Source organism: Crocodylus porosus, unplaced genomic scaffold (assembly GCF_001723895.1).
Source record: "Crocodylus porosus isolate Cpor-Errol unplaced genomic scaffold, CroPor_comp1, whole genome shotgun sequence".
Classification (NCBI taxonomy): Eukaryota; Metazoa; Chordata; order Crocodylia; family Crocodylidae; genus Crocodylus; species Crocodylus porosus.
The window spans coordinates 91,687,053-91,700,409 of record NW_017728886.1 but is presented as its reverse complement, the minus strand read 5'-3'; the positions used below and the strand labels follow the sequence as shown (position 1 = coordinate 91,700,409).

Below are 13,357 nucleotides of genomic sequence, written 5' to 3'. Positions count from 1 at the left end.
TTAGCACATAGTTCACAGAAGTTTGCAGCATGCAGAAAGCCTGGACTACTTTGCGACTTGCAACGCTTATTAAGTTCAGTCATTCGTCATATTTGCCCTGTAATTTGGCGCCCCCTGTCATTGGGGGCCCTGTGCCACCGCATAGTTTGTTTCATGGTAAATCCGCCACTGCAGGAGAGACAATGCAATAAACATTGCAGCTCAAACTTAATCCTCTGGTCCACTCAACAAGTTAATCCAGCTTCTGTACAAGATGAAGGAGGATATCTTATGCCGCGTATCCTCAAAAGTACAAGTCTTGAGATGCACTGTACAGAAGAGAGTCTATGAGGGTTTTTTAAAACAAGAAATGGTCAAATAAATTGAGCATTTGGCTAGTCAGAGGCATCAGCGTTAACCCTAAAGGTTCAAAATTATAGAATTGGCTGAAAAATCATGAGAATTTTTAAAATACAAGTTCTATAGGGCTTCCCCCCTTTTGTTATTGGAGTTTCTGATCCCTCTGGGTGCACTTCCTTCATGCTGTGTTCCACAGCCACAAGGGATAGAAACTTACCTTCTCTGTGGGAAAAAATGGGAAAAAGATTCTCAAATACTTACGTGATTATAGGAGCAAGGGCTGCTCTTGTTTCTCTTTGGAACATCCATCTATCAGCCTTAGCATAGACTGAAATTAATGATATCCATTAAACACAGGCATAATCAGTTTTACACTCTGTTGATTCACTGTTAGCATCCAGGAGTGGTATCACAGGGCTGTTTGGTTTACAGTAAAAAACAAAACCTGTAACAAGGTTTTGAGGCTTCAGCATTGTCATTAAGACAACCAGATTCTGTCCCGCAGTTATACCCCATTGATTTTGATGACATTTCATGGGCATAAGCTCAGAGCAAAACCTGACTCAGTTTCTCATATCTAAAATGCCACATTCCTTCCAGCTCTCCCCATTGCCCCATCTGTTTCTGTTTGCACTCCCTTTTTGGCCCAGCAGAATGACCTCTTTGTCAAATGACTCAGTTCAGGGTGGAGGTTATGCAGAAGCACTTCTTGTACCCACTGGATCTACATGTCGCCATATGGTGATGTTGTTACTGTGCCATGTTTCAGTACTTCCTTTTGGAAGTACTAAAGCATGGCCCAGTAACCACCCATACTGCACTTATTGGTGGCACATGCTTAGATTTCCCCATTATGATGCTGTAGCACAGGGGTGGGCAATTATTTTGGGCAGAGGGCCGCTTACTGAGTTTTGGCAAGCCATCGAGGGCCGCATGATAGGCAGCTCAGGGCAGATTAATATTAATTTTCTAAATTTTTTAGGGGCCCCATGGGCTGGATACAGTGACCAAAAACTAAAAGGTGCACATTTTGCCCGCCCTGCTGTAGCAGCATGTTATAAACAGGAAGCACGCTGCTATGGTGACATAGCTAGTGATCACATGTAAACCTGTGTGATCACTACGTCACTGTAGGGTGACGTGTAGCTGTGCCCACTGATGATCAGTTATTGTATACAAAGTTCAGTCATTCTTTACTGTTCTGAGGAGTTGGCCATCTGAATGCTATGCTGCATTTCATCAGTCCCCCTGCTGCTTTGCTGCCTGAGCCACAATCTTTAAACCAATACACAATCTTTATTCCCTCCTTGTAATTCACCATAATGCTATCATGCAGTGGCCTAATAGATATCACACAATTCATTCAGGAGAGGGCAGAAGTACATAAACATATCTGGAAGCCAATAGTTAAGTTTCTAAGCATAAATCTAACTAAAAGGACACAAAACAATGCTCTGCATTAGATAAGGTTTCTGTTCAATAACAGCTATCATATTTTTCCTTAATTATCAGAGTTAATCTGTCTACAGACCTGTCATTTCTGAAGACATTGATTTATTAAATCTGCCTTTGACTTAGTTCAAATGAAATGCTCATCAGCTTGTTGGCCATGTACCAGAAAATTAGAACTCTACTGCCCCCTAGTGCTATAAATATATTTATGACAACCTCTCTCTCATAGAAAAGGGCCATAGACTCTCCAAGACTCTCTCTTAAGAAATAATAAAAGAGTCTGTGAGGACACACTGTCTGTTACTAAGTAATCTTTGCAAGGCAAGTCCTCTAAAACTACTGAAAAGTTGTTTTTTTTTAAATAGTGAAAGTTATTTGTCTTTAAAATAAAATTACTCCATGCTCAACAACTTGAAATCTTTTCAATGCCTTTGACTGAATCCTTCTAAAGTATTACCATTATTGCTTTTATAGGCATTAAACATGCATCTCCTAGAAACTTTCTTCCAGGAGCAAGCTCTCCAACTATCACAGTTCACCAGACAAGCCATACACTTTAAACCACATATTCTACTATTTACCTGTATAAACTTTCCATTTTTACATCAGAGCTACCACATCTATTCAACAGGCTATTGCAATGTCTGTGGGCACCAAGATTTGTTACTTGGGGAAACAGTAGGCAGTAGGGGAACAGTATACCTCTAAGGACCATATGATAGACAGAGTCTTGGTTTGAACTGATATCATATAGCCCCAGATCAATACGGCTGACCCCAGAGGAAAACTCCCAAACCACTAAGGACCTCATATTTAGGGCTCAGAACTCCTTTTGCCTCTAGACCAATAGGGCTACAACCTGGATACTTGATACATTTAGGGCTACATTCACTGACATTCCCTAAACTCTTTTTCTTTTCTGAGTAAAATAATCCATCTCCTCACTGGTCCTATCCCCTATCCAAAATTTCCATATTTGTATTGCATCCACCTTTTGCACAAGAAAATCCATTTTTCATGTAACTTACATAATCCCTTATTTCCAAGGCTTTCTTTTAGGATGGGGAATAGGCATGAACATAATCATGTTAATAATGTCACTGCTTGGACACATATGGAAGGATTCAAGCTTGGAAGTTGGCTTGGAAGTGACTGTTTGTTCACCTCTATTGATGCTCATTCCTCTTTTGGATGATAGGCTGCATGTTGGGCTACATGATGCATATTAAGGAAACTTCACCCTCACATCTGTCCTCAAGCCAGTTTTTTGTGTCTGAAGGCTAGAAGCAGGGGTGGAAGCCTATTCCATGCCCCTGAACTTAGGTGCCTCACACTCTGATGCATCTATGCTTAAACCTCTGGGGGGAAAAAACCAAGAGATGAAGTGTTAAGAAACATATCAGTTGCACCTACAACCTTAATTTTGTCTTCTGTCCCTGTGCTGTAGTCCAGGAATCTCTCTCAGTGTCAGATTTGGAACACTAAGTCTACCTCAGGTCCTCACAAGGCTAAGCAATTAATTCACTTAAGTACATCTGTTTTGGACCACTTTGGGGAGGGAAAAAAAAAGTAATCTTTTATGCGGTAACCTAGTCTCCGTATTAACGACAGTGCTACTACCCCAACAGTATAATGGCAAAATTGAAGACCCAACTACCCCAACAGTATAATGGCAAAAATCAAGACCCATCTAAATGCTGTAAATTGATAACAAAAAGGGGAAGCAGCTAGTGGCAACAGCAGGCACTTTCTTTCTTCAGAAGTAACAGCCTGACACTGCAGATAGGCACTATGTTACAAGTTGTAACAGTCTGGGACCAGATGGGCATTCTAGACAGCATCATCAGTTAAAATAAATGAAAATGTTGTGGAACAGCCATGACTCCCCCGTACAAAATATATAGCTAGGCTTGGCAAAATTCTATTCTAATTTTAAAAAATAATAATTTTGACATACATTAATGTTTATTTTTAAGCTTTTAGTTCAGTTTTTCTCTTTTTTTAGGATTGCGTGAAATTAGGGGTATGGGGGATTAGTCATTTTATTATAACAAAAAGTACTGCAGGACTGCTGCCAGCTGAACGGTAGAGCTCCCATCCATCTAGAGCCCACTTGCCCCTAGCTCCCTCCTCTGCTTTGTCACTTTGCCTCCTTTGTTCTGGGAGTTGCAGTCCAAACTACAGTCATCATGGTTCTGTATGACTGCTCTCCCTGTCATCATCACACGCTCCATCAGCCATCATTTTTCTTACCTCCTCTTTCTATAAATTTTAATTATTAACAATGGTAATGTTTTTTCATTAGTCTGTATGAGGTGAAATCAATATTTATCAACTTTTACCAATAAAAATCAAATCCTGCTAAACCTATATGTAACTTTCTAGTAAGTATACTTCCATTCAAGTAGCCCCTAATGACTTTCAATTACTTAAGGCTTCATCACATTCTTCTGAGATAATTGTTAATTTTATACACTTGGAGTTGACACACATTAAATAACCTATCACATGCAGTTCAGTGTTAGTGAACGTATCGATGCAACAGAATCTGGCTACAAATTCCCTGTTTCAAAACACTCTAAATTCCCATTCCAAACATTTTTCATAGTGACCCAAGTTGCTAACTCATCTCCATGCTCTTCAGACTCTGACATTTATCTTTTCCTCAAAATATTCCTGATGTCTCATTCAGTGCTGCTACTATAGACCCAGATACCATGGTCAACCCTCAAAATTTCTTCTAGATGACCACATATCTTTAAGTAAACCTTTTAAGTGAAAATGAAGCTGAGGGGTCCGGAGCTATCCAGGGTTGGCTAACCACAGCTTTACAGACCACCAGTAGCCCAGAGTATTGATCTTAAAGTAATTCTGCAAAGCCACACAACTTTTTCAGAGAAGCTGAAAAGAAAACCCAGAAAGAAAGAGTCTTGCTATAGAGCTATATATACTTTATTTTACACTTACGATGTTTTTATGCTGTTTCATGGTCATAAAAATGACAACTTAAATTTACAAAAACATCAAGACAGCATTACAATATATAGTACTTAATGCACAAAAATGGTCTTCCCAACCCCAACATGTTCCTAATTTTCTGTATTTTGATGGCTCTGATGATCCAACATGAAATGCTCATGAAGCAGATTTCAAAGGATGACAGTTTCTATTTTGGCATTAAATAAACTAAAAAATGAAAATATTATTGGGAAACATCTTCTCCTTTCCTGCTGGATGGACTGTTTTGTTACCATGAGGTTCTATAGTTTTGTGGCATCAGTTCAGTGGGAACCAGGACGGACGTTTCCTGTTTCTTTCAATGATCCGTTTGCCTTGATCTTGTTCTCTGGGTTTCTCTCCCTGATACAAAACTAGAGTCTCTACAGTGGGCGTATTAAATGGTCCTCCTTCCTTTTTCTTTATTTCAGCCCTTATGAGAGAAGTTTCCATTTGAACCTTTGTATAACAGTATTTACAAAGGACATGCTTCAGTTTCACATTGCCACATTTAGGACAAACATCTATATTTGTCTAGAGAAAAAAAATGGAACAGTTTAAAATTAAAAGCAAAGACAAACAAGAAAATACTTTACAAATACTCTAGACATTTTGAGTGAAGAGTTATTCCCCCTGCATCAAGATATATTTTATTACAAATTTCCATATGTAGAAGAGCTGTACAAAGTTTAAAATTCAAGGCTCCATATTCCCACAGCGAACCTTCACCCCACTAAAACTCAGACACACACAACAGCGTTGTACGCTAAATTTCTTTTCCAATTTAACAGCAAATATTTAATAAAAGCAAACAACAGTGCTGTTTCCCATTACAAAAAAATTAAAATACACAAGTTTCAACTTAACAAAGTATAAAATTAAGGATTAGTTGTCAAAATACAACGAATCAATGATAAAGGAGCTGGTTTAGAGTTTTTTGTTGACTTACTAATTTACAATTTTAATTGCACTTTTGGCAAATATTAAGGAGTATCATTAAACTTAGTGTTTATAACCAAGAGCAGCCCTTTGAAGTTAATGCCTGAAGTATTACACCTGGCAAAATCTGCAGGATTGGGTTATAAGATATATAAATGTATCTTGAATTGCAAAGTATTTAGAAGTTTCACTCATACTGAAATGTTTAGATATAAACCAAAAAAAAAAATCCATCTTCACTGTAATCTAATGATAGGAATAGTCTTTTGCTGCTTTCTTTGTTTACAACTCTTTGAATCCATTTTGAAAGTGACACAGGGGAGCAATGAATTCATGGTTACAAGGCCTCACTGGGGATGGCCTTTGGCAGCAGGGAATGAATGACCACTGCCTGAAAGCAGTGCTGCTCATGCTGCTGTAGTTTACCCCATGGCCACAGCCTAGTCTAGATCTGGGAAACGAGCACATATGACACCCCTGATTAAAACGTACTGCAAGCTTTGTGGCAGAAAATTCCTTTTGATGACCCAGAGGAAAAGCTGATAGAAATCTGTCAAGTTACCTTGAGTTTTATCATGTTACGGGGGTTTCGTCTTCTGCAGCGGTTTACCTCAATGGTCCGCCTCGACTTGGGAGCTGCCATCCAAAAAATGTTATCCAAGAAGCTTGGAGCATCATTACTTTCACCCACATCTTCCGTTAGCTCAGGAAGAGCAGCTGGAGCCTGAACAGCCAATGCTGGCGCTTAGGACAGAGAAGGAAAAAGATACTTAGCGATGAACTTGGCACAGGGCCACCTCATTTACTTAAGTACAGACAGTCAAAAAGCCCGAGGCTGAATCAATTCAGTCTTCGCAAATTGGTCTAGGATGCATATATTGAACTGAGAAGCAAATGAATCACAGAATCATAGGAAACAGGGGTTAGCAGAGACCTCAGGAGGTCTAGTCCAACCCCTGCTCCAAGCAGAGCCATGGAGAGTGAACAGACATTCACTTTTGACTCAGAAAATGCAGCCCCAAGCCTGTAGTGGCCCAGGCCAGGGGCTGGTGCTAGAGCACACCTCCCTGCTTGGCAGAAGCAGACAGCTTGGGCCAAATCAGCCTAAAGGGGGAAGTTAACAGGGGTGGTGCACCCTGGGAAGCTGGCAGACTGCGGATTACCTTGAATCTGGAGGGGCTCTGGGACAGACATTCAGTGAACCGATTTAACTTACAACACTTCCGTACATCCACCCAGGTTTAGCTGAACCAGTGTCCGCCATTTTGAAAGCGGTTTAGGCGCAGAGGACTTCTGTTGTGTTGCAGTTGAACTGATTTCCCCCCACTTAAACCTCTGCGTGTGCAACTTCCGTCCCTAGGCCTGGCAGGGGATGTGGCCCATGGAGTCACATCGCCGCGCAGGTGAAGTCCAGGAAACACCGCCTCCTCGCGTGCACACGCACAGACGCCGGGCACGGACGGACAGGCAGAGCAACACCCCACCCCGCCCCAGGCCCGCAGCCCCGCGCAGCACCCACCCCAGGTCTGGCCGGCGTCGGGGAAGGCCCGCCACAGCTGCCCCCAGCAGCGCCGCAGGAAACCGCGCAGCGGCGCCAGCGTGGACCCTACTACGAGCCGCGCCGCCATAGCGTTTCTCCAGCACAGAGTATGCACGGGGCATGTCGGGAAGCACGCGGAGCGGGACTCCCCACCCCAGCATGCCTAGCGCGCCCCGGCGGCCTGGGACTCCAAGTCCCGGAATGCCTTTCGACCACATCCGTCTTAGGGGCGGATCTCCTTCGAGGGATGGGGGTGGTGTGTCTTGGTAAGCGGCAGTGCTGGCCCTCCCGCTTTAGCCAATCAGGGCGGCGGGGGCCGGCGCGGGAGGAAGGAAGGAAGGAAGGAGCTGCGCGTGCGTGGAGCGGAGCGGCTGCTAACGTACCAAAATGGCGGAGCGCGGCTACAGCTTCTCTCTCACCACTTTCAGGTACTGGTCTGGGCCGCCGAGGGGTGGCGGCGGCTGAGGCTTGGCGCAAGGCGGAGCGGGAAGGATGACCGCCGTGGAGGGGGCTGCGGCCGCGGGGGCGGAGCAGAGGTGGGGGGGAGGCTGACGGTTTGCAGCGTCATGGCCTGGCCGGGGGAGACCGGCACCGTATTTTCTCGTGTATAGCTGCCGCGGAGGCAGGCGGCGAGGTACTGTATTGTCCGATTTACATCGTGCTCTGGAATATAGCGCCCCCCCTTTCTGCGGCCCTTCATTTTGCCTTTCCAAAGTAAGGTCCCCGGGGTGATGGCTGCCTCGTGCTGCTTAGGCTGGCAGGACCAACTGCTAGGCACCAAAATTGTCCAGAGAAAGGGTTTGTTTACTCAGTGAAACACTGAAAACACCAGAAAGAGGAGAAGGTGGTTGACTTTTATAGAGTGAAGAAAAATTGGCTGTCAAGTGAATCGACTCCCCCAGCTGTTCAAATAGCCTAGCGGGAGCCAAAGCAGAGGGCTACTATTCCTCCCCCATCCACCTGGTAGAAAGCTAATTTCCTTGCCTAGGAGATGCACCCTGGGTTTGGGGCAGGGCAGATTTTAGGGGGGGGAAAGGGTATGTTGTATGTGAGGAAAATATGGTATGTGACCCAATTCTTGTTGCAAGGATAAATATGTGAGTGTGTGCATTCTCTTCCCTGCTGCTTCATTCAGCAGTTGGGAGCAGATATCGCACTGGCCTATTAATCTCACTTTTGTAACTCTACAGCAAGCCGTTTGCCTGGTTTTCTAGTTATTCAGAATATTGCGGTGTTCAGCCTTTAAAAAAAGAAAAGGCATACAATGAAATTAGAAAGAGGATTTGTTTAGCAGTCTGTCTTGGGGCTTTCACTTTTGCTTTCTGCCTGTTAAGAATCCATGTCCTGATCCTGAAAGCGCCATGTTAAATACAAATCTCTCAGGTAAGGAAGAGGTGGGGATTGGCAAGGTTGAGAAGAAAAACAAATCATCTTGGACCTGCTTTGTAGCTGCTTGGAACAAATGGGGCTGGGGCTGGTGTATGCAGGTTTCCTGGAAGAGCTGTGCTTCAGCAAGTTCTTTGCTAAACTAGTCCAAGTCCTTTTAAAACTAGCATGAAAGTGACAACTGTTTTCATTTGTGATGTATGCAATTCACTACTAAGATGCAGGAAGTAAAAAGCAAATGATAAAAGACAAATTTCAATTTGACGCATTAAAGATCGTGAACTATATTATGGCTGAGCTCTATTATGGTTTTTTTTTTTTTTAGTCCTTCTGGTAAGCTTGTCCAGATTGAATATGCGTTGGCAGCAGTTGCTGCAGGAGCTCCATCTGTTGGAATTAAAGGTATGATAATATGACTAACCTGACGTTTGCTTCAGAGTATTGGGTAATGGACTGATCCATTGTCAGTTGGGAAAACTAGGATAGATTTAGGCCTATTAAATTGCATTCGATGTTGTTGTCTTTCCCCTTGTTGGGATGTGGACAGAGAATGGAAAAAAAAAGTATGGCCCTTCTTTATTTATTTTTCTTAAATGTATTTTCATATGCTTATCTGGATAACATTTCATAGCATTGAATTTTATCAGAGAAATGGTTTTAAAGTGGGAGAAGAAGACTTTAATTAATGCTATTTGAGAACTACGAACTTTTGATAATTTTACTATATTGAGGAGGATTTTACTGAAAAAAACGCTTTGAGCATTTTTGTTCCCTGGGTAGGTATGTCTTGTTTTGTGTATTTTCTGGAACAATTGCACCTAATGAAAAAACTGAAAAAAAATGATTTTTTTTTTTGTTTTAAAATTGAATATGATTGCATGTTGAGCACTTGAATGCGATGCAGTGGAGGTCTCAAAAGTAATTGCTTAACATCCTAGATGAATGATAACATCTGTAGATCTGGTGGGAAAAAGAGAAATTCTTTATGTATTAGTAAATCCGTTTAATTTTGGTTGCTCCTGGTAACCCTTGTATATTTAAACCAAAGTATTTTTTCTTTCACCTTTCCAGCTGCAAATGGTGTTGTGTTGGCAACTGAGAAGAAACAGAAATCTATTCTCTATGACGAAAGGAGCGTACACAAAGTAGAATCAATTACCAAACACATAGGCTTGGTATATAGTGGCATGGGACCTGATTACAGGTATCAGAAAAATGCTGTTGTTTGAGAAGCTCTGTTGGTATTGACTTGCATCTCCCTAACTTAGGAAAATTGAAGGCTGCACTGAAAGTAGCCATTTATGATTTCCCATTCCCTGTACATCTGTTCTTAAAGTTATTAAAGCTCTTCGGTGTCTCTTCAGCATATAGCACACTTTAATAGCTCAACTGTTAGTGGCATATCATATAACATGACTAATGTAATATACTGTCTGAAAAATGTATGTTTAAAGTATGCATGCTCTCTGAAACAATTGGATTATAAATATAAAGGCATGTTTCCACTTAAGTGAATAGACAAATTAATAAAGAGAATCAAATGTTTATGAAAAAAATGTGATCTAACCTTGGATATGGTTTCATGTGTCCTTAAATGCCTAAGGGTGTTTTGCGTTGATACTTAATGTGTTCCAGTAGAAGTTACATTAATTCCTTACGTCAGTCTGGTTTTTTCTGAAGATGCAGAATACCCATAGATTTCAAATGGAAATCTGTAGCCTTAAAACCATTCTGACCCGTTGTTGTCTTTTGAGTTGTTTGCAACAGAAAAAATGTTTTATTTTTTCCATAGTTAAAATGAAGTGTAAATTTAAAGTTGACATTTTCTGAGGGGAGAGGATGGGTCTTGCATCTAAAAAGGTTGAAAACCACTACCTGAGCATAGTACCATTGCAGTAGAACAGCTTTTTTTAGTTCTAATAATAGATATTGTCATACACAATCTATTTATGTTGCTTTTTAGAGTACTTGTGCACAGAGCTCGGAAGCTGGCCCAACAGTATTACTTGGTTTACCATGAGCCCATTCCAACCGCTCAGCTAGTACAGAGGATTGCTTCTGTGATGCAGGAGTACACACAGTCTGGGTAAGCTGCTCTTGCTCAACTTGAAGTATTTTGATTTGTTTAACCAAATAGTGTAATATCTTTAACTGAATTTCTGCCTTCCTGTCACAGGGAGGCTTATAATAGTCTTTGAAGAAATTACTTAATCTACTGACTCCATTTTTCTGGAGTGGTTTTTTTGTTTTGTTTTTAGTGCTTGGAGGAAGGATGTTGTATAAGTGTAAAGCATAATTATTAAATGCTTAATATCAAAAGGAAACTGCTGCTTGTTTTGTTTAATCCAGAGAGGTCTCTAAAATGTGGTGCCTCTGAAGCCACATCACAAAGATGATCTGTGTGTCACAGGTGGAATGCAATGTTAGTATTTTGGAAGTGTAAAGATTGGAGAGTAGTAGATATTTTAAATTACCTTTTTTTATTTTTTTTAAAATAAAGCCTGATTTCTGTTATGAGGAGGAGGCATATAGCAATAACTACTTGAGGCAAAAACAACCAAACTATCTTAACAACTCTTTGATTTGAGCAATAACCTTTTTTTTTTTCCTTCTCCCCTCATAGTGGCGTACGTCCATTTGGAGTATCATTGCTTATATGTGGCTGGAATGAGGGGCGACCCTATTTATTTCAGTCTGATCCATCTGTAAGTATCAAATACATACTGTCTTGCTGTTCTGAAATCCAGCATTTTTACAAGGAAGTTTAAGCATTAAATGGATTTGTGAAATGTCATCTTTCTAGAATGGAATGTGGAATCTGAAGTTTAACCTAAATTTTAGGAAGTTATGATTAAACTTTGAAAACTAGTTTACATATAATAATTGAATGAGCAAAATAATTAATTCATGTGAGTAAACAGTTTCCATCTTAAGAGATGTAAAGCTTTCAATATATGAATAGCTATTTTATGCTCATACTACTTTGTATGTAACACCTTGTATTCCATGAAAAAAATTAGTTGTACTAATGACTCTAAGCTCTTAAGTAGTTAAAATGTAGCATAGTAACAAAGCTTTATTTTCTTGGAAATGTAAGAATATACTTTCTTTCTGACTCATACATCTGACTCCAAATGGCATCAAAAGCTGTCCTTGCCCTGGTTGAGGACTTCATGAAGGCATGGGTAGGTAGCCCCATGCTAAATTAATGTATAGAATCAGTCCCAAAATAGCTATTCAGTTTTATCGTTGGTTCATCGGAAATATCGTGTTGACTGCACTGCACAAGTAGGTCTGATGAACATATTTCAGTCTTATTCCTAATGGTGCAAACACCTCACCTTTTTTGTTTAAATAATTCCAAATTGAGAAATGCATCACATTTACCTTTTAAAAATGAAGGGAAATGTCAAACGAACATTGAAGGTATGTCATATCTTAAAAAAAATAATAATATTTGTATTTTTAACAGTACACATTTAAGTATCTCAGAGTGGTTGTGAGAGTCCAAATATCAAAAGTCCAATAAGATTTCATAAAAAGTATTGTATTTTATTAATCCATAGTTAAGCGTTTTAATTGTCATGTAACTGGGCTAATGTTTTCATCTGTACAGGGAGCTTACTTTGCTTGGAAAGCAACAGCCATGGGAAAAAATTACGTGAATGGAAAAACTTTTCTTGAAAAAAGGTAATGCTGGTAGAGCCTACCAAAAGAATTTAGAAGAATATAGATGTGCATCTGTGTTCTCCAAGTTTTGGAATATCACAGCTAGGTTACAATATGTATTCATTTAAACTGTTTAAAAGCTTTAATAACATGTTTAAAGAAGGATACCAAAAAGTTGTTGGGTTTTTGTAGGGGTTGTTTGTGTTTGTTACTCATTTGTTGGCTTTTGTATAGAGGCAAGGGATAGTTGCATGAAAAAACGTGTATCGGGAGCCTTATAAGTGTGTGCCGTCAGTTTGGCTAACAAGTCTGATGTGTTCAGTGCCATCAGTTTAGCTAACAAGAAAAATGCTAATTCAGGTTATACGTATAAAGCTTGAAATAAATTGGGTATCATGGCCTTTGAGACAATTCAGTAATTTGCAGATTTAAAATATTAATCTCATTTATACAGATACAATGAAGATTTGGAACTTGAGGATGCCATACATACGGCTATCTTAACACTAAAGGTTAGACAGAGATTTAACAAATATGTTTTACTGTTTTATTAAATCACTGGTATAGCAAAGTAAATTGTGTTTTTCTGTTTAATAGGAAAGCTTTGAGGGCCAAATGACAGAAGATAACATAGAAGTTGGCATCTGTAATGAAGCAGGATTTAGAAGGCTTACTCCAACTGAGGTTAAAGATTACTTGGCTGCAATAGCCTAGTATGAATCAAGCAAGACTGTAGATTCACACAAGGATCTTTTTAATTTTGGCTACTTAAATGTTTTTGTTTGCAGTTTTTGCATACTTATTTCTACATGTCCAATGGATTTTTTTAAATATCACAGGTGCAAATGCTGTGGTTCTAATACTGATATATGAACTTCATACAAGGAATTATTTCCCTTGAGATATGGAATCTTTGTACATGAAACTGTACAAATTCTAAAGTTATAAAGAAACCTTATAGAGGATACAGAATAAAATTTGAAGGCAACAGTTTTCGGGGAAATGCTTGTGCCTGTGGATTTTTTTTTTTTTTTT

The 13,357-nt window shown here is 40.0% G+C and overlaps 2 protein-coding genes across 3 annotated transcripts; one reads left to right on the top strand and one right to left on the bottom strand.

Moving 5' to 3' along the window:
* Window positions 1-4,725: 4,725 nt before the first annotated feature.
* MRPL32 (mitochondrial ribosomal protein L32) lies at window positions 4,726-7,370 on the bottom strand. Of its 2 annotated transcripts, none has more exons than XM_019539195.1 (3): window positions 7,247-7,370; window positions 6,290-6,471; window positions 4,726-5,322 (listed from the first exon to the last, which is right to left on the bottom strand). In XM_019539195.1, the coding sequence occupies exons 1-3, from the start codon at window positions 7,353-7,355 to the stop codon at window positions 5,068-5,070; spliced, it is 546 nt and encodes a 181-aa protein (XP_019394740.1). In that variant the 5' UTR covers window positions 7,356-7,370; the 3' UTR covers window positions 4,726-5,067. The 2 variants fall into 2 exon arrangements, with proteins under 2 accessions (XP_019394740.1, XP_019394749.1); XM_019539204.1 differs by lacking the exon at window positions 7,247-7,370 and adding an exon at window positions 6,891-6,996.
* Window positions 7,371-7,588: 218 nt separating this feature from the next.
* On the top strand, window positions 7,589-13,329 carry PSMA2 (proteasome subunit alpha 2). The gene is made up of 8 exons (XM_019539181.1): window positions 7,589-7,695; window positions 8,979-9,055; window positions 9,725-9,857; window positions 10,617-10,739; window positions 11,277-11,358; window positions 12,270-12,343; window positions 12,777-12,834; window positions 12,920-13,329. Exons 1-8 carry the CDS (start codon window positions 7,655-7,657, stop codon window positions 13,034-13,036), a joined length of 705 nt encoding a protein of 234 aa, XP_019394726.1. The 5' UTR covers window positions 7,589-7,654; the 3' UTR covers window positions 13,037-13,329.
* The last annotated feature ends 28 nt before the right edge of the window (window positions 13,330-13,357 follow it).

What these genes read in the sequence shown, in the direction of transcription:
- PSMA2 (XM_019539181.1), top strand. Translation starts at nt 7,655, where the DNA reads ATGGCGGAGCGCGGCTACAGCTTCTCTCTCACCACTTTCAG. An exon ending in TTCTCTCTCACCACTTTCAG is followed by an intron (nt 7,696 to 8,978) that starts GTACTGGTCTGG and finishes TTTTTTTTTTAG; the next exon opens with TCCTTCTGGTAAGCTTGTCC. An exon ending in CAGGAGTACACACAGTCTGG is followed by an intron (nt 10,740 to 11,276) that starts GTAAGCTGCTCT and finishes CTCCCCTCATAG; the next exon opens with TGGCGTACGTCCATTTGGAG.
- MRPL32 (XM_019539195.1), bottom strand. Translation starts at nt 7,355, where the DNA reads ATGGCGGCGCGGCTCGTAGTAGGGTCCACGCTGGCGCCGCTGCGCGGT. An exon ending in CGACGCCGGCCAGACCTGGG is followed by an intron (nt 6,472 to 7,246) that starts GTGGGTGCTGCG and finishes CTCTGTCCTAAG; the next exon opens with CGCCAGCATTGGCTGTTCAG. An exon ending in GTAACATGATAAAACTCAAG is followed by an intron (nt 5,323 to 6,289) that starts GTAACTTGACAG and finishes TTTTTTCTCTAG; the next exon opens with ACAAATATAGATGTTTGTCC.